Raw genomic sequence first — 25,573 nt, forward strand, 5'->3', positions numbered from 1 at the left:
AATATCCCTGTACCTACACAATATATTTAATATACCTGTACATACACAATATATTTAATATCCCTGTACCTACACAATATATTTAATATACCTGTACCTACATAACATATTTTATGTCATTTTGCCTAACTTAATATCACTAATATTTTAATGTACAATTTCTAAATTTCCCCCATTTTTTTCTAAATAACCCTTAGGGATTATTTAGAAAAATAAGATTCACCTTAATTCCATGCATTTAAGAAAATATTGTTTTGATTGCGCACCTACACAATATATTTAATATCCCTGTACCTACACAATATATTTAATATCCTTGTACCTACAGAAATATATTTCTAGAAAAAAATATCCCTATTTCTACACAAATATATTTCTAGAAAAAAATATCCCTGTTCCTACACAAATATATTTCTAGAAAAAAAACCCTGTACCTACTCAAATATATTTCTAGAAAAAAATATCCCTGTACCTACGCAAATATATTTCTAGAGTGTACCTACGCAAATATATCTCTGGATAAAAATATCCCTGCTCCTACACAAATATATTTCTTGAAAAAAATATCCCTGCTCCTACACAAATATATTTCTTGAAAAAAATATCCCTGCTCCTACACAAATATATTTCTAGAAAAAAATATCCCTGTGCTTACGCAAATATATCTCTAGATAAAAAATATCCTTGTACCTACGCAAATATATTTCTAGATAAAAAAATATCCGTGTACCTAAGCAAATATATCTCTAGATAAAAAATATCCTTATATCTACGCAAATATATTTCTAGAAAAAAATATCCGTGTACCTACGCAAATATATCTCTAGATAAAAAATATCCTGATACCTACGCAAATATATTTGTAGAACAAATATCCGTGTACCTACGCAAATATATCTCCAGATAAAAAATATCCTTGTACCTACGTCGTAGAGTTTTTTTTATATTTCTGTTATAAATTCCATTTACTCTTTTAAAATCTTTAAACAAATATTTTAAAAATTAGATTTTTTAAGCTTTTTTATGTTTTTAAATTGTTTTTTAATCTTTTTCACAAATTTTTAATGATTGTTACATTACAAGTTTAAAAATATTAATGAGGGCATTTTAATGTCGAAATAAAATTGGTTCCATTTTTTCAAATTTAATATAAATAATTTCAAGCAGACCCAAAAGATCAACTATTTATAGAAAAATATGGGATAAAAATAAAGGTATTCTTTTCAAGCCCCCTCTGCCCCCTCTAAAATGTTGAAATAAACTCTTAAAAGAAAATCTGAAAGAACCTGTAAAATCTTTCCCTGGGATGTTTAGAAAGATGAAAATTTCCCTGTATGATAATTGAAGGACTGCAGTATGGTTTTGGTGAAAATTATATTGGTGTACTAAGCCTAGGGGTGTTAGAAATGATTTCTTTTGCATATTTTTAAAAACTTATATAAAACTTTTAAAGTTTAATTTTTGATATATTTGATATATATAGAACTTATATAGAAGCTTTTCTGGGTTACACTTTACTCTAGTTTTGCATTATTTTCATTTGTGTTAAACAGTATAAAAGAGATTATGTTTATATGGTTTAAAACTAAACAGCTGGTGATTCATTGGAGGGAAGAATGGCAAAAACACCAATTTGAAATTCCCAAATCTTTTTATGGAAAGTGATGATAACAGGGTATACAGAGTGCTTCAGGGTACAGGGTACTACAATGTACTGCATTAAACTTTTTTAGGTTTATGGGACGTTTTCAAAAAAATGCAAAAAATCATTTCTGACACCCCTAGGCTTAGTACGTCAATATGATTCACCAAATCCATACTGCAATCCTTCAATTATCATACAGGGAAATTTTCATCTTTCTAAACATCCCAGGGAAAGATTTTACAGGTTCTTTTTCTCTTTTTTTGCAACGAGACCCTAAAATTGTGGATCAGTAAGACGACTATTAGACTCAAATTATGACTTTTGCTAGATGAAATACACATAAGATAGATTGAATGTCGTCTTCCTATTTCACTGTATGAATGTCGTGTTCCTATTCCACTGTACGAAGATCCTACCCAACATGAGGTTGCCGAATCTTCTTGTTCTGTATAGAGGACCGGCCCGGCATATCAGGCTCAGACATAAACCCTCCATCCCTTAAATATAGAAATTAAAATTTTTAACAATCAACATGATTCCAGTGATTCTCCTTATAGCGGGATGTTTAGTAAAATAACATCCTGCTTTGCGAAGTTTTCGTGAAAAAAAATCATCTGAAAAAACGATAATATTGTGGAAACTACTTTTCGCGAAATCAAAACTTAAGTTAACCTCGGGTTCCTTCGACCAATTTTGCCTACAAATCATCCCTCGCTAATCTGGATGTTTTGCGGGCAAAATTGGTTTTGAGAACCATTGAGATGAGCAAGCTTTATTTATATTGCATATGCCAGTATCTATTAAAAACTTTTTGTTTTCCAAATAAATTGAAAAATTTCAGAGTTTCATTATTTCATTTTTAGAATTTTTAACTTTAAATTGAAATTTAAATACTATTTGTAGTCACGCAAAATACAGTTTACACCAAACCAAACCAAAATACAGTTTACACCAAACCAAACCAAAATACAGTTTACACCAAACCAAACCAAAATGAAAAACAAATTGTAAGTTTTTCAAAATGTGATCTTCCTCTTAAACAAATATTAAAATATTTGGTTTTTTAAAATTACGTTATATAGATGAAATCAAATAAGGCCTGTTTTTTTAAATCTTTTGCGTGTGTTGTCTACCTGTCGGAGTCGTATGATCCTCCTCTTGAGCTCCGACCTCGCCTCGAGACCTCCGGAGAGGTCAAGGGAGACTCCGATGGGTTTACAGGGGTTAACATTTTCTTCAAGGTTCCGGAGTCAAAATGGCAGCTTTTCCCCTGAACAAGTTTTTATAAAATTTGTATTTGCGCATTTTTACAATGCATAATCACTAGAAACTCTGGCTCGTACCGTACCGACTTTTAAGCAGTTAAGGCAAGTTGTACAGTATACTTTCAGAAATGATATGAACATATAAAATTTAAATCGCGCAATTTACTTTAGATTAACGTGGATTATATTTGAAGGAGCAATAAAGAAAGTTTTNATGTATATGATGTGGGACACCCTGTATCCACCACCATGTATATAATGTGGGACACCCTGTATCCACCACCAATGTATATAATGTGGGACACCCTGTATCCACCACCATGTATATGATGTTGGACACCCTGTATCCACCACCAATGTATATAATGTGGGACACCCTGTATCCACCACCATGTATTCCCTAGTGCCAAAGCTAGCAATAGATTTCTTTATCTCTTCTTCAACAATTCTCTAACACCATGTCGCAGTTTCTTCACACCTTGTTTTATAACATTAGAAGGGGTGATATTTCTTAGATATTTCAAACATATTTTTCATACTCACAACATTTCTCAGATATTTCTTGCATACTTTCAACATATTTCTAATGTATTTTTAACATAATTATAACAAATTTCTAAAATATTTCTAATATATTTTTAAAATGTTTCAACATGTTTCTGTAACATATTTTTAACGTGTTTTTAATAAATTTATAATGTATTTCTAACATATTTCTAACATGGTCCTATATCATGTTTCTAACATTTTCTAACATATTTCTAACATATTTCTAACATATTTCTAACATGTTTCTTACATTCTTCTATTTCTATCATTTTTCTTATGTATATCTAACAAATTTCTAACATATTTTCAACATATTTTCAACACATTTCACACATATTTCCAATATATTTCTCACATATGTTTTATACATATTTTTTACATATTCTAACGTATATAAAATATTTCAACATTTTTCTCTCATATTTTCTTAATTATAATATATTAATAATAATAATTTATATTTCCAACATATTTCCAACCTATGCCTAACATTATTCTAACACATTTCTCACCTATTTCCAACATAATTTTAACATATTTCTAGTGTATTTCTAACATAATTCCAACATATTTCTCACATATTTCCGACATATTTCTAACATATTTCTTAAATATTTCTCAGAAATTCCTAACATATTGCTCACATATTTCCAACATAATTCTTACATATTTTAACATATTTCTATCAAATTTCTAACATATTGCTCACATATTTCTCACATATTTGTAAGAATGTTTGTGTTATAAACTGATGATGTCGACCTATCTAAGAATGAGTGAGTAAGGTTTGAAGAGGTGTATATACTGTATATACTGTATGAGAATGAGAGAACATGTATCAATGTATATTGTATATAATGTATATCGATAAAGAATGAGAAATAATATTATTTTGCTCCCGGGGCCTTATTCTCCATTATGCAACCCATATTTCACCCACCAACCATATTTATTTCAACCAACAGCCGAAGGACTAAATAATATCAAGGATTTTTTCTGAGTTTTTAGACAAGGAAAGATTTTCCCATTTAAAATTTGAAATTTAAATTTTAGAGGAAAAAATTCACCCCTTTACGATTTTTGACGAGAAAATGTTGATTGTCACGAATTTGAGTTAAAATTTTAATGTAAACTGTAAAATTGATTGCGTGTTTTTTTTCGATTATTTTTGTGAGAATATTGTTTATCTTGACGTTTAATCTGGATAGTCATTGTGGGCACTTTTAATTTGAGGATTAAAGCTAGATTCCTCAATCAAATTTATACCTGCAGGGATTAAATTAAACCGTAGATCTACATAAGATGGAGATCAATGCCGCCTGATCCCCAGATTTAAAACATAAAAGTTTTAATATTTTGCTTTACAATGTTTTCTCAATGTGCGTTCTCCATGTACGTTCTGCATGCGTGTTCTTGTTTTGCGTTCTTAATTTGCGTTCACAATGTACGTTCTTTATGTGCGTTCTTAATGTACGTTCTTGTTTTGCGTTCTTAATTTGCGTTCTCAATGTACGTTCTTTATGTGCGTTCTTGTTTTGCGTTCTTAATTTGCGTTCTCAATGTACGTTCTTTATGTGCGTTCTTGTTTTGCGTTCTTAATGTGCGTTTACAAATTACAATGTACGTTCTTTATGTGCGTTCTTGTTTTCCGTTCTTAATGTGCGTTCTCAATGTACGTTCTTTATAATGTCCGTTCTTGTTTTGCGTTCTAAATTTGCGTTCTCAATGTACGTTCTATACGTTCGTTCTTGTTTTGAGTTCTTAATTTGCGTTCTCAATGAACGTTCTTTATGTGCGTTCTTGTTTTGCGTTCTTAATGTGCGTTTACAAATTACAATGTACGTTCTTTATGTGCGTTCTTGTTTTGCGTTCTTTATGTGCGTTTAACAATGTACGTTCTTTATGTGTGTTCTTGTTTTCCGTTCTCAATGTACGTTATTTATGTGCGTTATTGTATTGCGTTCTTAATGTGTGTTCTCAATTTACGTTCTTGTTTTGCGTTCTAATGTACGTTCTCAATGTACGTTCTCAACGTGTATTCTCAACGGTTCGTTCTCAAAAAAAAGACATTCTCTTAAATATAACTACTTAATTCAATGTGCGTTCAGGACATGCATTCTCTTGAATTTTACTACTTTAATGTGTGTTCAGAACGTGCATTCTTAATGCGTCCCCCTTGATTTGTTCATCATTAATGCATATGTGCGTCCTGTTTTGTAAACAATAATGTTAATAAAAGTCCCCTTATTCGTGTAATCAATATTTTACTAGATACCATGATATAATACTGTAGAACATTTCTTGCTGTATCTCATTAACAAGATTAATTGTATACTTCTTCAACAGTTTGTTTTGGTAATACATGCATATTGCATACAGTATATTTACTTAGTTTTTCTTACAAACATTAGTTTTTCATTATAGTTGACTTTAAACTGAAAATCGTTGACTTAATCTTTGTTTAAACATGGCTTTAATTGCTTTTCAATTGATCAATCAGTTATCTTCAAATATCTGATTCTGATCAATTGATCAATTATTGATCTTCAAATGAAACATGATTACTATTCAGTTGATCAATTAACGATCTTAAAATACCTGATTGATATACAATTGATCAATCAGTGATCTTGAATTACTATGAATGCTATACAATTGATCAATTAGTCATTTTAAGAACCTTATTGCTATAGAATTAATAGATTAGTTATCAGCAATTATACCTGATTGCTATACAATTGATCGATTAGTTATCAGCAATTATTCCTGATTGTTATACAATTGATTAATTAGTGATCTTTAATTACCATGATTGCTTTACAAATAATCAATTAGTGATCTTCAAATACTTGATTTTTATCTAGTTGACCAATTAGTAATCATCAATTATACCTGATTACTTTTCAGTTGATCAATTAGTAATCATCAATTATACCTGATTACTGTTCAGTTGATCAATTAGTAGTCATCAGTTATACCTGATTACTATTTAGTTGATCAATTAGTAATCATCAATTATACCTGATTACTTTTCAGTTGATCAATTAGTAATCATCAATTATACCTGATTACTATTCAGTTGATTAATTAGTAATCATCAATTATACCTTATTACTGTTCAGTTGATCAATTAGTAATCATAAATTATACCTGATTACTGTTCAGTTGATCAATTAGTAATCATCAATTATACCTGATTACTATTCAGTTGATCAATTAGTAATCATAAATTATATCTGATTACTACTCAGTTGATCAATTAGTAATCATCAGTTATACCTTATTACTGTTCAGTTGATCAATTAGTAATCATCAATTATACCTGATTACTGTTCAGTTGATCAATTAGTAATATATCTGATTACTACTCAGTTGATCAATTAGTAATCATCAGTTATACCTTATTACTGTTCAGTTGATCAATTAGTAATCATCAATTATACCTGATTACTGTTCAGTTGATCAATTAGTAATCATCAATTATACCTGATTGCTGTTCAGTTGATCAATCGATTTACTTCTTTGTTGCTTTGAAACGACCTTGTCGTGAATCTGAAAAATATATTGAATAAAAAGTAGTAAATTATAAATGTAAGATAAGAATAGTGTTGTAAAACATCATCTTTAACAAATTTTTTAAATTAGATTTCTTATTGATTTTATGAAACTATTGTGTACTTCGCAGTTGCCTTACAGTTTTTTTTACTTAGCTCTTCTCTATATCCAGGAGATTTACTTAGCTCTTCTCTATATCCAGGATATTTACCACTTTTTAGATTATATCTTGTACCTCGCTAAAACTCAGGACAAAATATAATCTCAAAAGACTTGAATATTCTTGAGAAAGAGAAAATTTCTTTCCAAAAACTGAATGGCATTGCGAACCAAATAATACTGTTATATACAGTTATAATGTGCTAAATGAATTAAACAGGATCCTCTACAGTCTTTTCAAGGATTTTTACTACATACAATACAAAATAAATACAATGAAAATGAAAAATATCTCCGACATTCATAATTTTTTAATTTTACTGATTTACAACAAAAATTCGTCTGACCTTGGTATCGATGTTATACTCCGACTTGGTTAGTTCCCGTCTTGACTTTAAACTTCCGGTGGATGTACCGGAACTACCGTTATGTCCACGTGACACATGTCCACGTGTGTCGGGGATTTCTCTAAATCCTTCCCGCGTAATATTTTTATCTCTAACACTTCCAAATCCTTCAGTTCGCCTTGGCTTTTCCTGAAAATATAATAGTAAACATGGATCCAGAGAGCAATGAAAATATTTCATAATTTTTCAAGACTGGGTTGACATTAAAGTGTCGCATAATCACCCCCCCTCCCCTCCTCCTTGGAAGATTATTATTTATTATTCTGATGCGCTAATTGTCAAAAAAATTGATCACTAAATAATCTAGCTTTGACTGTCGACTATCAACCAGAATATTTAGGCAGCGGCCAATCTGTGTTACTCGCGAATGCCGCAAAGAATTATAAGACAGAGAGAGAGAGAGCCATTTCTAGCCGCGGTGCTCGGCCCCCTGACCTGTCTTAGCCGTAGCGCAAGGCCCATAAAGTGGCTAAACCTAACCTAACCCTAAAATATATACTGATCTCTCTCTTCTTATAATTCATTGTAGCATTCGTGAGTAGTAGAGTTTGCCGCTACCAAATATTTACATATTTAAAAGCCGAGTTTGTTTTAATTGATCTAGAAATAGTGTCGCAATGTCGTCTAACCAGCTAAAGGGTTAAATTACTGCTGTACTTTAAAAGATATAAATTAAAACTTTAATATTTCTTTAATCCTAGATTAAGATTTATCTATAAGGCTCTCCATATTTTTGGAGCGTGCAACCGAATATATGCAATGAAACTTTTTAAATAAACGTTCTACACATTTTACTTGGTGTTCCATTAAGGAACGACTGAACCGATTGGGGGGAAAAGAAACTTTGTTAAACAAAATAGCAATTATTGCAGACCATTGACCACCAAGATGGCCATTGGCCGGTATCACTAGAAATTAGAATTTTATCGGTTCAGACGTTTCAAGGTTGATTAATATAAACAAATATATAACAAAAGTCGTCTTCACTCTAAATTATAAAATTAAAAAACCACTTGTATTAAAAAAAATCGCTTATTTGACATTTAATGTTTGAAAGGGCCAATAAGCAATTTTTTGTAGCTAAACTGGCAGCCAACCAATTCTTTCTGCCAATTTTTTGATTTCATAATGAAGAGTTTTTCCCTACATTTTAATTTGAAAAATTTTAAAAACTTACTTTATGATCAAAATTATGATTTTGTTGTTGTGGAGGAGCTGTTGCAGTTGTTAAGTCCTCCCTGCTTCCTCGCGAACTCGATCCTAAATACAATTCTATTAATTCCATCCAACCATTTGTAACAAATAACTTTAAAAAGGGAGGAATCTAATTGCACGGAGTTCCAACAAATGGAAATATATTCAGGTGTGCAATTACAAGGACTGTAAGATACGAACCTCCATTAACGTTAACCATATTTAAAACCTTATCTGATCATCAATGTAGAAGATATTTTCGTATTAATGCGGAAGTCGCCTTTGTATAAGTAACGAAAATTAATATATATTCATCATTTATATTTGTCTAAAGCAAAATTACATTAGACAATATTAAAGATTGCAATTTAATATTAATACTCTTTTCTCTGGATATCGCATTTTATAATTGTCAGGGTTTGCCAAAAAACAGGTGCAATACAAGACTTTTAGCATGAGTTATAGTTTAGTTATTCAGAGGTGGTTATTCAGTTTACTAAATTATAAACATTGATATATAATTCATACTTGATCAGTCAAAACTTTGAAGGGTACCATCGTGAATCAGACGTTGCGATATTTGCAGGGCCGGACATTTTTAATTGACGGAATGTTGTTTGCAATTTATGCCAATTGCAGCTTAACATTAACATAATTGCGCGAAAGACTTGCAATTTAGCGCAATTAAGAATGACATGTATGGGAAATCATATAATGGTTTATAATCTTTTACAGACTAAAAAACCTGTCTTTTCCACATTTTATACAATAACGAAACTTAAATCAATACAGCAAACGATAAAACTACAGTATATTAAGGGCTCTGCGAATCAATAAGAAACTCTAATGTAAAATATAAGGATAAGATTTACTTTGCAGGGCGGAACCTTGTCAAAACATTTAAATTTGATGAAATTACATGAATTTAATAAAAATATTCCTCCGCACTTGAAGGAGGCTCTTGAACAATTCCAAACCAAACCTTTTCTTCTTCTTGAAATGAAAATGTGTGCGGAAACATTTAAGGAAATAAAATCTTGTATTAAAATAAATTCCCCTAAAGCCAACAACATGATCCAAGCAAAGAGTAAAATTAAAACATTAAACTTTCTTCATCTTACAACTTATAAAACGTTTATAGAATGCACTGTACACTGTACACTGTACACTGTACACTGTACACTGTAAAGAACAGAATCTGTGTCATTATAGATGATAACTGTACTGCAGAGTGCACATACTGTACTCTGCAGTACAGTATCATCCATGTTTTCAATTAAACTGCTACAGCGTATACACAGTACACTGTAACGTACAGTATCATCAATGATTTAAACTGTATTTCAGATTACAGTATCTTCCTTGCAGTCAGCTATACTGAAGTAAACACTAACACTGTACAGTAAAGTATCATCCTTGGTTTTAACTATACTGGAGTGTATTCTATGCTACAGTACCATCCTCCATCCATCATATCAACTTTACAGTACAGTACAGTACAATCCTTGTACTGTACTGTACTATATACTATTCACTGTCGTTTTGATGGTTATAAATAATTTGAATGTGAACACTTAGAAATGGTAAAATACGAAGTGAAATCAATTTGACATAAAATAAAGTTGAAATGGTAAATACAAAATGAAAAGTATATCTCTTTTTATTAATTTGACATTCAATATTATTCAGACTTACTAAGATCAGATTTGCTGTTGGCGTGCTGGTAGCGATGTAAATGCGCAAACTGTTCCGGGGTCATACACGTGCACTGTACTTTTCTAAACATAAAAATCTATGAGCACAGATTAATAACAATACAGATATAAAACTAGATATCGTCTTTTCAAAATTTAGGGTTTTTTCTCCTCAATATTCTTGAGGTAGAAGCCCAAAGGAGTTACGCGCACGATCTCTCTCTGTGTCTTGTCATTTAACCCAGCATGCGCGTTACTCCTTTGGGCTTCTGCCTTAGGGTTATTGTGAAGGAAAAACCTCTAAATATTGAAAAGACAATATCTAGTGTTCTATCTGTATTGTTATTAATCTATGTGTATGAGTAACATTTATATAAAAATGTTTGTATTTCTAAAAAAGGATTTTCCATGACTGATTACCGTTTGATGTTTCTTATTTAATAATAATGACAAATTTTTTGTAAATTTTCACTTGTTGAAAACGCTATATATCATCATTGTGTGTGGTTCTAAGATTGAGGAAGAAATTATGGCAAACCGTAACAACATTTAACTGTCTAGAATTCAAGTCTCTGATTCTATTTTGAAAAACGACTTTATTCCAGATTATTTTGCGAGCAATTTGTTTATTTTTTCTGTCATATTTTGTTTGTTACCTGTTAGTGTACTTCAGTAACATTTTAAATACTTTATCGTGTCACGTTTTTATTTACCTTTCCTTCTTTTAATTTACCTGATATGTTTTTATTTACCTTTCATTTTTTGTGTTTACCTTTCACGTTTTTATTTACTTTCATTTTTTTGTATTTACTTGAAAGGTTTTTATTTACCTTTCATTTTTTGTATTTACCTGTCACATTTTATTTACCTTTCATTTTTGGTATTTACCTGTCACGTTTTTATTTACCTTTCATTTTTCTGTATTCACCTGTTACGTTTTATTTTTCACATGTCACATTATGCACCTTGCTTGTCAAGTTTTTTTGCATTTTACCTGTATCGTTTTATATTTTACCTGTTACGTTTTGTATTTTACCTGCCATGTTTTATATTTTACCTGTTACGTTTTGTATTTTACCTGTCACGTTTCGTATTCTACCTTTTAGGTTTAGTATTTACCTGTCACATTTTATATTTTGCTTGTCACGTTATATCTTATCTATCCCGTTTACCAGTCCCGTTTTGTATTTTACCTGTCACGCTTGATATTTTACCTGTCATGTTTTGTATTTTACTTGTCATGTTTTATATTTTACCTGTCACGTTTTGTATTTTACCTGTCAAGTGTTTTTTTTAATTTTTACGTTTAGTATTTACCCTTTACGTTTATATTTTACCTGTCACGTTTTATAGATTACCTGTCACGTTTTTTATTTTACCAGTCACGCTTAATATTTTACCTGTCACGTTTTATATTTTACCTGTCACGTTTTATATTTTACCTGTCACGTTTTATATTTTACCTGTCACGTTTTATATTTTACCTGTCACGTTTTGTATTTTACCTGTCACGTGTTGGGGAACTTGGTGTACTTGTGCTCATTGGTTTCCTCTTACTGCTGAACAAAATATATATTAAGGTTTTGAGAGGACAGTTGGAAATGAATGTATCCTTTACTCTCAGACAAATTAGAATCAATGGAAATTTAAACCACTGAGGGATTCAAACCCGAGGGTGCAGCCCAAGGGTTTATCATTAAATCCAGAGGGAGGTTTAAATTTCCATTGATTTTAATTTATCTGAGAGTAAATGACATTCCTTTGTAAAAAATAACAAATTATTTTTATTATTTATTATTATTTTTAAAAGGGGCGGGATAAAAATGAAAATTGTTGCATACCAAAAAACCAGCTTTTTACAAAGGAATAACAGTTCACTTAAAATACAACTACAGTTTCTTTAAGAATTATTAGAGTGTTAGAATCTGTATTATTTACAACGGGATATAATGGCAAATTGAATACATCTCAAAGATGAGTTCTCATGCAGAGTTATTAAATATATCGTTGAATTATAATACAACTACATATTTACACAGCTGTTAAATCTTGTGTAAACCTTCAACATTATATCATGTCAACAAAATTAATAAATTCATAGAAACATTACAATAAAAAACAGGAATGTTTTGTTGAGAAATTCATTTGTTACAATTTTTTATATGTTACATGATTTTTAAATGTTTGATAATCGTAATATTAGACCATTTTATTCCTTGTTTTATGTTTCGCTTTGTTCTAATTTATTTTAGACCATTCACTTTGCAAAAAATTTCATTCTGTAAAATTTTCGGTTGTTCAGAAAAAAAATGATCGTTCCGACAAATCCTTTAATTCAACAACTTTATGTGTATAATCCTTTAATTCGGCAACTTTATGTGTATAATCCTTTAATTCAACAACTTTATGTGTATAATCCTATAATTCAACAACTTTATGTGTATAATCCTTTAATTCAACAACTTTATGTGTATAATCCTTTAATTCAACAACTTTATGTGTATAATCGTTTAATTTAGGTGAATATTGTCAACGATATTGGATCGTTTGTGAACTAAATCAATGAAATTTCTGGAATATTGCGAACGTTTTAGATAGTTTTTACATTTCTCTAGACGATCCATTTCGATCGTTCTATAATTTTATTGAACAACATTATCGTTAACGATTTGTTTTTGTTCGCTAACAGGAACGATGTTCAACTCTAGAAATGGAATTTGGGTCTTGAAGAAATAAACTTTTAATTTGAAGAATCTTGTTTAATCCTTCTTATTATTAGGAGGAGTTACAGAGAAAGGTTTTATTTCTAATTGGAGAAGTGCTCAGAATCAAGCATTAGTATGCATTGCACACACTCTTGGGGGAGGGGGGGGGGGCTGGGTATAGAGGGGGGTCCCGCAGGAAAATTTATATTCATCGTGAAAAATGCGCGTTTTTCTTCTGAATGAAAATTAATCTAAAAGTAATTTAATTTTAGATGTTTATTTTGATCAGATATGTAGACTGTAGACTGTAAAAAAAATGTTTATAGATTTTTTTCAGGGAATTATAAAGTTTATATTATTTTGCTGTTATACAGTGAAACCCTTAATAACGAATACATCGAAAGAATTCATCAAATGTCGTATTCTTCACTTTCTGATAATGGAATGTTGCAGATATTTAGTTTTTTATTAAATGATTATATGGAACTCTTTAAAACTGTTCCCGCATATTCATGACTATTTATTTATTTTCTCAAATACTGAAATTTACGTTATATAGTATAAAACTCATTGAAAAATTGTCAAGACGACATTTGATGAATTCTTCCGATGTATTCGTTATTAAGGGTTTCACTGCATATAGGTAGAGCAAGCATTAAAAAATCGAAGCTAGGCGGAAAAGATTATGATAAGCTACAGGGACTTTATTGACCACCTGAAACTTGAGCAATTTGGACTTTGGAGGTCGAGTTTGTTTTATGGTTCTTCTTGATTTGGCAAGAAGAGAGAAACAAGTTAAAAACTGCAACACTATCGCGAAGGAAGGAGATGATTCATTTGATATAATGTACCGGTTTGACGTCTGTATGCATACTGCATACTCAGCTTAAAAACTGCGACACTATCGCGAAGCAAGGAGATGATTCATTTGATGTAATGTACCGGTCTGCCGTCTGTATGCATACTGTACTCTGCGCTAACTCAGCTTAAAAGTCAGTCTGCAGGTACTTCAAATGAACCGGAGTTTTCAGTGGCAACTTGAAACTAAATAAATTCGCTCAGTCCTCTCTGTTCAAAGTAATGTAACGCTGTGAAAATTCAATATATTACACAGTGGTAACCAATAAAATGTGGAATAATTGCCGGCGTCGTTCTCTTTTTTTAATTAGGATTAAAAATTATTAATTACAAAACTATTAGCATTTTAAACTTAATTATGGAAGACGACAACTACCGTATTGGTTATTTGTTACATGTTTTTTTTGTTAGATCTGATAGTCCATATTCATGTTGCAAAGATTTAAGGATTAGAAAATATGAGTTTGTGACAAAAACTCAATTCCTTTGCCAAAGCTTGTTTTGCTAGTAAAGTCCTGGTTAAAGCCGAGTCCGCAGTGAGAATTACTTTTACAGCACAAAGTTAAATTTACGTCAAATACCCATTTTTTTTCCAAGATGTGATAAGGGCGCCGAGTCATGTGATTAAACTTTTATCTTTTTGGTTTAATAAATAATTAATCCTGAAGATTGATGCACGTTTATTAATTCTCTACTCTAATCTAATTTCTAAAACTGGTCTGGTGGTACTGCAGTGCAGTAATATACAGTGCAGGCTGCAATGCGAACCAGAAAACTCTGGAATAGGAAGACGACATTGCGTTTGCCTTGTAACTAATAACATCAAATACACTTATGTATTGCTATAATCTCGTCTTTATATTCCACAGTTTACTGGTTTTCACTGTAAGGCTAGTTCATTCACGTATGTGATCAAAATTATAACTATTTTTTACGGAAACCTTACAAGGTTCATATAATAACCTATTTTTTATAAGCTATTTCTTTAGCTTTACAATTATAAAACGTCAAATTATAAGCTATTTCTTTAGCTTTACAATTATAAAAGGTCAAATTATAAGTTATTTCTTAGCTAGTTATACAATTATAAAAGGTCAAATTATAAGCTATTTTTAGTAATACATTTATAAAAGGCCAAATTATAAACTATTTCTTAAGCTTTAAAATTATAATAGGTCAAATTATAAGCTATTTCTCAGTTTTACAATTATAAAAGGCCAAATTATAAGCTATTTCTTAGCTAGTTATACAATTATAAAAGGTCAAATTATAAGCTATTTCTTAGCTAGTTATACAATTATAAAAGGTCAAATTATAAACTATTTCTTTAGCTTTACAATTATAAAAGGTCAAATTATAAGTTATTTCTTAGTTATACAATTATTAAAGGTCAAATTATAAGATATTTTATAGATATACAATAATTAAAGGTCAAATTATAAGCTATTTCTTAGTTTTACAATTATAAAAGGTCAAATTATAAGCTATTTTTAGTAATACATTTATTAAAGGCCAAATTATAATATTTTTAGTAATACATTTATTAAAGGCCAAATTATAATCTATTTCTTTAGCTTTACATTTATAAAAGGTCAAATTATAAGCTATTTCTTAGTTTTACAATTATTAAAGGTCAAATTATAAGCTATTTCTTAGTTTTACAATTATTAAAGGTCAAATTATAAGCTATTTCTTAAGCTTTAAAATTATAAAAGGTCAAATTATAAGCCATTTTCAGTAATACATTTATTAAAGGCCAAATTATAAACTATTTCTTTAGCTTTACATTTATAAAAGGTCAAATTATAAGCTATTTCTTAGTTTTACAATTATTAAAGGTCAAATTATAAGCTATTTCTTAGTATTACAATTATAAAAGGTCAAATTTTAGCCATTTTAAGGGAAAATTCTAAAAGTTCAAATCATAGACTTTTTTATTAGAAATACTATAGCTTGGAAACCCAGCTCTGCCCGGAAACTAAGCTTTCTCTCTAAAAGTCAAAATAATCAATTAAAAATTGTTTAACAACGCGAAGAAAATCTTAATCAAATTTTGAGGCAAATTGGTCAAGTGGTTCACGAGTTATGATCAGACTAACAGAGCTTACTACTTTGTATTTATAAAAGATTAGAAAGAAAATAAATAACAGACATAAAATGTTTGAATTCTGAGTTTTTAAATATTTTGTAGAAAACAAAAACTCACCCATTTTGTGCACTTCCATTTGCTGGATTTCCGCCTGCTATACCGTTGATATTGCAGTTACTCACACCTACAAATATCATTTTCAAATCTTAAATTATTATTTTTGAGGAATTACGCAGAATAATTGTTTATGGAAGAATGTTCCTGATTTTAATTTAATATAAAATGGGTTTATTAAAAAGATTTCTCAAGAATTTTTAAATATCTTAGAAGTAAAAAAAACAGATTTTTGATTGAAAAGATTGCTGGCCAATTCATAGATTTTTAATTCTTAAATTTTTTTTGATTGTTTGAATTTTGAAATATATGGATAGCTTAGTGGATCTATAGAGCTAAGAAAATAATGGATGGGACAGTGGTTCCTAAATATAGAGCTAAGAAAAGAATGGATGGGTCAGTGGTTCCTACATGTAGAGCTAAGAATAGAATGGATGGGAAAGCAGATCTATACAGCTAAGAATAGAATTGATGGGATAGCAGATCTATAAAGCTAAGAATAGAATGGATGGGACAGCAGATCTATGGAGCTAAGAATAGAATGGATGGGATAGCGGATCTATAGAGCTAAGAATATTTCGGATGGGATAGTGGATCTAAAGAGCTAAGAATAAAATGGATGGGATAGTGGATCTAAAGAGCTTTAAGAATAGAATGTATGGGATAGTGGATCGATAGAACTAAGAATAGAATGGATGGAATAGCGGATCTAAAGAGCTAAGAATAGGATGGATGGATAGGATATCGGATCTACAGGGCTAAGAATAGAATGAATAGGATACACTGTGATCTTGCCAGGCTACATTTGTTGCATTAAACGTAATGGGTCGACTCTACACTGGGAAGTCTGACTTAATGCATACATGCAGTACGTGATGTACCGGTACGGATCATGCAACTTTCAGATTGGGGTGGATAGCGGATCTATTGAGCTTTAAGAATAGAATAATAATAGAATAGATGGGATAGCGGATCTATTGAGCTAAGCATAGAATGAATGGAAGAGCGGATCTAAAGAGTTTTAAGAATATAATGGATAGGATAGCGGATCTATTGAGCATAGAATAGAATGGATGGGATAGCAGATCTATAGAGTTTAGAATAGAATGGATGGGATAGCGGATCTACAGAGCTTAGAATAGAATGGATGGGTTAGCGGATCTATAGAGCTTAGAATAGAATGGACGGGATAGCGGATCTATAGAGCTTAGAATAGAATGGATGGGGTAGCGGATCTATAGAGCTAAGCATAGAATGGATGGTAGAGCGGATCTATAGAGCTAAGCATAGAATGGATGGGAGAGCGGATCTATAGAGCTAAGCATAGAATGGATGGGATAGCGGATTTATAGAGCTAAGCATAGAATGGATGGGTGAGCGGATCTATAGAGCTAAGCATAGAATGGATGGGAGAGCGGGTCTATAGAGTTTTAAGAATATAATGGATGGGATAGCGGATCTGTAGAGCTAAGAATGGATAGTATAGCGGATCTATAGAGCTAAGAAAAGAATGGATATTATAGCGGATCTATAGAGCTAAGAAAAGAATGGATATTATAGCGGATCTACAGAGCTAAGAAAAGAATGGATATTATAGCGGATCTATAGAGATTAGAATAGAATGGATATTATAGCGGATCTATAGAGCTAAGAAAAGAATGGATGGGGTAGCGGATCAAATTAAATGGTTGACCTCTACTCCTTGACTCCTGCTGTAGTCTGGAGGTTCGACCAGTTTGTTCTGGATGGGAGCATGTACACTGTGGTTCTCTACCCCTACAATATGTAATTAAAGGGACTGTTATCTACCCCTACAATATGTATTTAAAGGGACTGTTCTCTACCCCTACAATATGTATTTAAAGGGACTGTTCTCTACCCCTACAATATGTATTTAAAGGGACTGTTCTCTACCCCTACAATATGTAATTAAAGGGACTGTTAGCGTATAATAATGAATGAATATATAACAATGACTGATTCAAAACGATATCCTTGAAAGCTTAGTCTGATCAAGCGTTAATTAGATATCCGTATGTATGATCATTTCTATTGTGGGTCCCCTGCGCATTTCTACTGCATAAGTACATATAGGAATTCCAAGTTATTGATCAGATCAAGGTTTTAAGAGAACTGTCATCTTTGCATTGAGGGTTACTTTAAACTATTCTTATAGTTATTTTATTTAAAAACCCATCAAAAAAACATTTATAAACATATAGCTTTTGTGAACTTTTTGTTGGAAGTAATTTTTTATCAAAGAAATTATTTATTTCTGTTGCGAAACTATATTCTTTCAATTTTATAAGATTAATATAGCAAACATTCTGAAATTTAAAATCCTATTTTAATTCTAACTGTTTGTAACTGTAGTTTTAATGCTTTAAGATTATTATTTTCAATGAACGATCAAATCTCATATTCTTGCTTGTCCATATGCTACCTGGATGGAGATACAGGGGTTGACCGGCTTGAAGCAGCCTTTGCTCTCATCCTGGAGGCTGAGTTGGATCTACTTCCGTCCTAAAAAAAATATTTTTTTTGCTATTCATCATTCATGTTCTGTTGATGCTAAATCTCAATATAGCAGTGCTATAAAGTGCTCATAGGACTATAATGTTAAATAAACTGTAATAGTAGCAATGTTTTATTTTATAATCAAAATTAAAATAAAATTGAAATCATTTTCTGTTTCTGTTTGTCAAAAAGCTTAAGTTGTTTATGTTACTCTCATAAATAGTCAAAACCATTTAAAAAAAAGACTTCTTTCTTTGCTTGATTTGAACTTGCTTTTTATATTTGTTCTTTTTCACCCCTAATTGTATTTTTCTTTTAAAATAAAAATATTTGTGAAATCTTATCTATTTATAATAACAAAACCCGATTTAAAGAACTTCTAAGGCTTTGAGATGAATTTTTAAAATACTGTATACAGAGCATCTAAACAAGATCAATAAATGAAAATATATAAGTCAGCAATAACTGAGACAGTGGCGTGGTGACGTATATAGAATTAAAGAGACTGTAAGCTTTATTTCAAGTGACTCTCGAGCCTCCCAGCAAAGATAGACCTTAGATCAAGTAGTCTAAGTTTGAAATATCTAAGGTTTACACAATTGGGTTGCAAAGATATGTCTAGAAAATTCCTTTCCTTCCTAACTTAACATCAAATAAAATAAAAATGCTCTAAATAAACTTATTCATATAGTATATATTTATACTAGGCTTTCAGGGTGCTTCGTGCATATCTTTGATTAAAATTAATTTAGCTGTTGCTCTGTCATCCTTTTTTTCGTGGATTTTGGAAGAGCGAAATTTTGGGTTCAGTCGTTTTTCCATTTTTGGATACAAACAAACAACCAAATATACAAGAAAATACATATATAGATAATATATAAGTTTGTATGTAAACTATTATGAAACTATATTCTAGTGAAGCAACAGTGTTTATAAACTAGATAAACAAGGTTTATATATATTCAACCAACTTACAAGTTATCAAAGAATAGAAGCGTTTTATCTTACAGTTTCCTTTGTTTAGATTACAGCAGTTTAAAGGAAACATATATTAGGCAGAAAGGGAAACTTTTGAATGGAATAAATAAACTTTAATCCGATCTCATTTTATTTCCCTTTTTGTTTGTTCATTTAAAGATCCTTGGATTCTCCAATAAGACCAAGCTGTAAGTTATTCAGTGGAAATTCAGGTTTTTTTATGAAAAGAATCATTAACAAAAGAGTTTTTAACTGGAGATTTCTCAACCGAGTACAGCTGATTTAATCAGTTGAAAAGTTCCAGAAATTATATTTTTGTTTTAATCTTAATTTAACCTTTTAGGGAAAAAATAAAAAGGTATCCGAGTCCCCTTTCATATTTTCTGAGAGGGGACAGTAAACGTAACGTCAATGAACCTTGATAGAGTTGTCTGATTCACAACAGATTCTTGCTTTAAAAACTATGGAGAAATTATCATAAAAAAAACATTTTCAAATTAAACAAAATTTAATGTATCCGATTAACAATGGTCCACTTGTAACCTTAATATATTCAGGAATAAGAGGAAACGAATGAGCAAAAGTACACCTAGTTCTCCAACAAGTGACAGGTAAAATATAAAACGTGACTGGTAAAATATATAACGTGACAGGTAAAATACAAAACGAGACAGGTAAAATACAAAACGTGACAGGCAAAATACGAAATGTGAAAGGTAAAATATAAAACGTGACAGAAAAATATAAAACGTGACAGCAAAAATACATAACGTGTCAAGTAAAATATAAAACGTGACAGGTAAAATATAAAACGTGACAGAAAAAATACATAACGTTTCAGGTAAAATATAAAACGTGACAGGTAAAATATGAAGCGTGACAGGTAAAATATTAAACGTGACAGAAAAAATATATAACGTGACAGTTAAATCTAAAACGTGACAGGTAAAATACAAAACGAGACAGGTAAAATACAAAACGTGACAGGCAAAATACGAAACGTAAAAGGTAAAATATAAAACGTGACAGAAAAATATAAAAAGTGACAGAAAAATACATAACGTGTCAAGTAAAATATAAAACGTGACAGAAAAAATACATAACGTTTCAGGTAAAATATAAAACGTGACAGGTAAAATATGAAGCGTGACAGGTAAAACATTAAACGTGACAGAAAAAATATATAACGTGACAGTTAAATCTAAAACGTGACAGGTAAAATACAAAACGAGACAGGTAAAATACAAAACGTGACAGGCAAAATACGAAACGTAAAAGGTAAAATATAAAACGTGACAGAAAAATATAAAAGGTGACAGAAAAAATACATAACGTGTCAAGTAAAATATAAAACGTGACAGGTAAAATATAAAACGTGACAGGTAAAATATAAANTCTAAGCTCAGAACTTTCCCTCCATAGGTCTACAAACTCTTAAATCTAAGCTCAGAACTTTCCCTCCATAGGTCTACAAACTCTTTAATCTAAGCTCAGAACTTTCCCTCCATAGGTCTACAAACTCTTAAATCTAAGCTCAGAACTTTCCCTCCATAGGTCTACAAACTCTTAAATCTAAGCTCAGAACTTTTTTGGAATTCTATCGAATTCCCTTAAAAAAATTTGAGGTAATCGGTCAAAAGGTTCCACTCTATCCCCGTAGTAAATTTGAATTCGAACAGGACCTGCCCAGTTTGTACCCGCCTGCCAGATAACAGCGTGTACTGACCCGATCCTATGGTACAGTACGTCGCCCTAACCGGACTAACATACGACAGGGGTCTATTTTCTTGGCATAGTCCCGTGCGAGGGCTAACTTTGACAACTCCCATGGCGCGTTCAGACTTTTTACAGTACCCGGCCTAATCCTAGGCCTATTTGACCGACCCCACTGGCTTAGTCCACTGTGGTTCATGAGTTATGATCGGACATACAAAACACAAACAGACAAGAAAAGCATTGAATCTCAGCTTTTCCAGGAAACTAAAATAAGTTTGACAGTGAAGACTCCCTGACTATCAAACCTGGACAGGATTTTGCTCCACAGTGGAATAATTCTTTCCACTCTCATAGATTAAGATATAATTCTATTTTTATGATTATTTTTCGATTATTTTGTTATCCTAAATCCTTATCTGTTTATTAATTATATAAATAATATAGATTTTCATTTCTACTCTATAGACTGGTTGTGTTTCAGAAACCTCACACAATGTTTTTTATTTCGATAATTTTTTCACACAATAGTACGTTTATAACCCTAAAAAAAATAGCACTGCAATTTCTTAGCTTTATCTATATTAATGTTGCATTTTTAAATCTTATGAATGTCAAAAGGACATTTTATGGCCGCTTTTTAAAAAAAAATAACTGTAGGAAGTGACAAGAAAAAATAGAATTTTCCTTCTTTTCAGGAAAATCTGCGAATTAATTGACGTTATTGTTGGGAGGGGGGGGGAAACTTTAAATTTTTTACAAAATTAAAAACCTTTAAAACACATTTTTTTAAATTTTTATCATTCATAACCCTTCCCTGTGGTCACGTGATGTCCCACAAAAAAATTTCGACCCGATCGGTTCAGCCGTTTTGACGTTTATTGGATACAAAAAAACAGACACCCAAACAGACAGACAAGCCAAATTTATATATAAGATGACCAATTTAATTAATTACTCGGCTTTGATTTTTTGTTTTTCTGAAAAAGATATATTAGGGCAGTATGTCAAACTTAGAAAATAAAGCAATTAATTATAAATATGATTGAATACAATTAATTTTTAACAATTATTAATTAAAAACTGGTTAGCATTGATTAATTTATTATTAATTTCTACAATTCTACTTTAAGTTTCAAGCATTCGATGGAAAGAACTTAACAAGGCTCTAAATGTATTTAAAGTGACCCTCTATTAAAAGAATTCAATGCTAGATTGACAATGGCACCCTGGAAACCTTTATCTGATCAATAATGTGGAAGATATTGTCTCTTTAATATATTTAAAAGTGATGTTTTCCTAAAGTTTTAGAAATGCGCAATTCACATTTTAAGAAAATTCACAATTCGAAAATATCAAGTTTTCCAAATTATAAACTTGGATATAAAATTCATACTTGATCAGACAAAGCTTTTAGGGGTACCGCGCTGTGAATCGGGCATTGACATCTTTGCATAGAGGGTCACTTAAAATTACGCTTACAACCCCTTTAAAAGATAGAGTACAAAGTAGCAACGTGTTAGTAAATTACTTTATCATGCGCATGCCTTTAGAAATATCCTTTCAACAAATTAGAATTATAAAATCATTCCCCTCCCCTCAGATTTTTTATTAAAAACCTACAAATTTTAAATTTCAATTTGGTGCAAATTAAAAGGCATCTAACTGTCACATTCTCGTATTGTTTTTGATAACCATGATAAGGGAAGATAATATTTTTATTTAGTTTTTTTTCTATTACAATATCTATTTATCTCTATTCATGTCCAATATCTAGATAATATTGGAATCCTACATCGTTTAATATCCGTCTATATATTATATAAATATAACTATATAGATGATATCAAATTAATTAATTTTTTAATCTAGTTCATAAATACTACAGATTTTTTTAAAATGATCTCCCCTTCTCTCTCCATTTTTGTTTGTAAACAAAAAACAATTATCATAACTACAAAAAGTTTTTTAGTTTATGGGGGGGGGGCACCAATTCCACTCACACACAAATTTCATAGAGTAAAGTTATGAAAGCCCGACACATGATCAATGATCATAGCCCAATTATTCAAGGTCTGCTAAAAAAGAAAATGTTTTTTTTTTTAAATGGCGAAATAAAATTTAAATGTGAGTTTTAGTTTAGATTTTTCGAAACACAGACCAGCCTTTCGATCTTTCTGTACCCTACGAATTCACCCAATGATCAAAAAAGCATTACTATAATTTTCGCTGATATTTTGTGACAATATTTAATCTGTAAAACATTGAAAATTTTATCATAATTCGTCTTAGCAAATGTAGAATATACTTAAAATTTGTCTTTAAAAATAAATAAATTGAGCTTAAGAAAAAATTCACAAAAATGCTTTAATCTACAGAAAAAAATTAACTAGATTAAAGGGTGCTCCGAGATTTTCGCTTTTTGCTTCGAGTTTTTCAATCGGCATTTATTCTTCATACTCTATTTCACTAAAATATTTCCTTCACATTTATTTACAAAAGAAATATCAAAATTTGTTTCTACGCAAAATTTGTAAATTTCGAACCCTTCTTCATGGTCTGCTCGGTTAAGCCGTGTTCAAGTTTATTGGATAGATACACACAGACTATATGTACACAGACTATATGTATATAGATAAATAATTTCGTTCTAGATTATTTTCCTATTATTAGCAAGGTTCAAAGGATCCAATTAAGATGAAAAACGTGGCAAACTCTTACTTTGCCCAATAATCTTTCTAATTCGTTAAGATCTGAGGTCCAAACTTTTGTATTCTTAATCTACTCTTAACGCGCTCAGTCTGTTCCTCACCCTCTGGCGGTTTGATTTTAGACGTTGGACACAACCATTTTAGTTAACCCTATTCACCCTGACGTCTGGTTTCTCTTAGTTTTCTCATTATGATACAAATCTATAACATTTGATACGTTTTTGGAAAGCCCTTGGCCTCTACCTTAATAATCTGCAAAAAATAGCAAAATTGCAAATATCCAAATATTTATTGCAAAATCTAGTTTGTGCAAAAAATTTGCGCAAATTGCATCAAATTATACATTTTTGAAAAGCCCTTGACCCAGCAAATTCAATCTGCAAAAACATTTCAAAAATTTTAAAAACCTAAATATGTATTAAAGAAAAACTGAAAATGTGCAAATTCCCTTTAAATGCGTCTGTGCAAAAGTCTGCGCAAAATTTCTTTGCAAAAATTGTGCAATATAGTTGCTTTTGATATAGGCTTCATAAAGAGCAATAAAATGTTGAAATCCAACAACTGGAAGTAGGTCTAAATATAGATTTAGTCTGGTGCAGGTAAAGGTAAAATAAGGCATTTAGGCAGTATTTCTGAGGACTCAGGGGTAGGGTCAAATTGACCCTACCCCCCTCCCCCCCACCAGGGTAAATAGGGTTAAGCCGATTCGTCTAGTGTTATCCATCAAAAATTTTACTTCAAAATTAACTTTTTAACTAAATTATATTAGTCTCGTATAATAACCATGTATATATATGTCTACTATTATTCCGTTAAATCTTGGACTTTTATTTGTTTATTATAATAACTCTAGGACTACTATTATTCCTATATAATAACTCTAGGACTACTATTAGTCCTATATATAACTCTAGGAATACCATAAGTTCTATATAACACCTCTAGAACTACTATTAGTTCTATATAACACCTCTAGAACTACTATTAGTCATATATAACAACTCTAGAACTACTTTTAGTCCTATATAATAACTCTGAACTGCTACAAGTCCAATATAACAACTCAAGGACTACCATTAGTCCTATATAATAACTACAGGTCTATTATTAGGCCTATATAATTACTCTAGGACTACTATTAGTCCTATATAATAACTCCAGAACTACTTTTAGTCCTGTAAACTAATGGAAAACTGTTTATTCTTGAGAAAGGCTTTAAATTTAAGAAAAATATATAGAAAACAGAGAATACTACATTCTACAATAGATCTTGGCATTATATTTTCATTCAAAACAATGTTATGTGTTTACATTGTTTTGGAATGAAAATAGTTATTGAGTTGCGTAGTTATGATCTTAGGACGCATTTAATAAACATTAAAAAATAATTGAAATAAGTTCTTCTTTTCTCTTGTGTACT

The 25,573-nt window shown here is 30.7% G+C and overlaps 1 protein-coding gene across 1 annotated transcript in view; it reads right to left on the reverse strand.

The window, feature by feature from the left end:
* Positions 1-450: 450 nt before the first annotated feature.
* Positions 451-25,573, reverse strand: part of LOC111710006 (uncharacterized) — a 35,717-nt gene continuing 10,594 nt past the window's right edge. Inside the window, exons 4-14 of the mRNA XM_023484002.1 lie at positions 18,678-18,757; positions 17,928-18,010; positions 16,238-16,304; positions 11,974-12,027; positions 10,470-10,552; positions 8,758-8,840; positions 7,521-7,709; positions 6,946-7,011; positions 2,779-2,915; positions 2,062-2,142; positions 451-472 (exon numbers count right to left, since the gene is read on the reverse strand). Of these exons, the coding sequence (XP_023339770.1) occupies positions 451-472; positions 2,062-2,142; positions 2,779-2,915; positions 6,946-7,011; positions 7,521-7,709; positions 8,758-8,840; positions 10,470-10,552; positions 11,974-12,027; positions 16,238-16,304; positions 17,928-18,010; positions 18,678-18,757 (945 nt within the window). The remainder of the gene's footprint in view (positions 473-2,061; positions 2,143-2,778; positions 2,916-6,945; positions 7,012-7,520; positions 7,710-8,757; positions 8,841-10,469; positions 10,553-11,973; positions 12,028-16,237; positions 16,305-17,927; positions 18,011-18,677; positions 18,758-25,573) is intronic.

The sequence above is a fragment of the Eurytemora carolleeae genome, unplaced genomic scaffold, assembly GCF_000591075.1.
Source record: "Eurytemora carolleeae unplaced genomic scaffold, Eaff_2.0 scaffold507, whole genome shotgun sequence".
NCBI classification, from domain to species: domain Eukaryota; kingdom Metazoa; phylum Arthropoda; class Copepoda; order Calanoida; family Temoridae; genus Eurytemora; species Eurytemora carolleeae.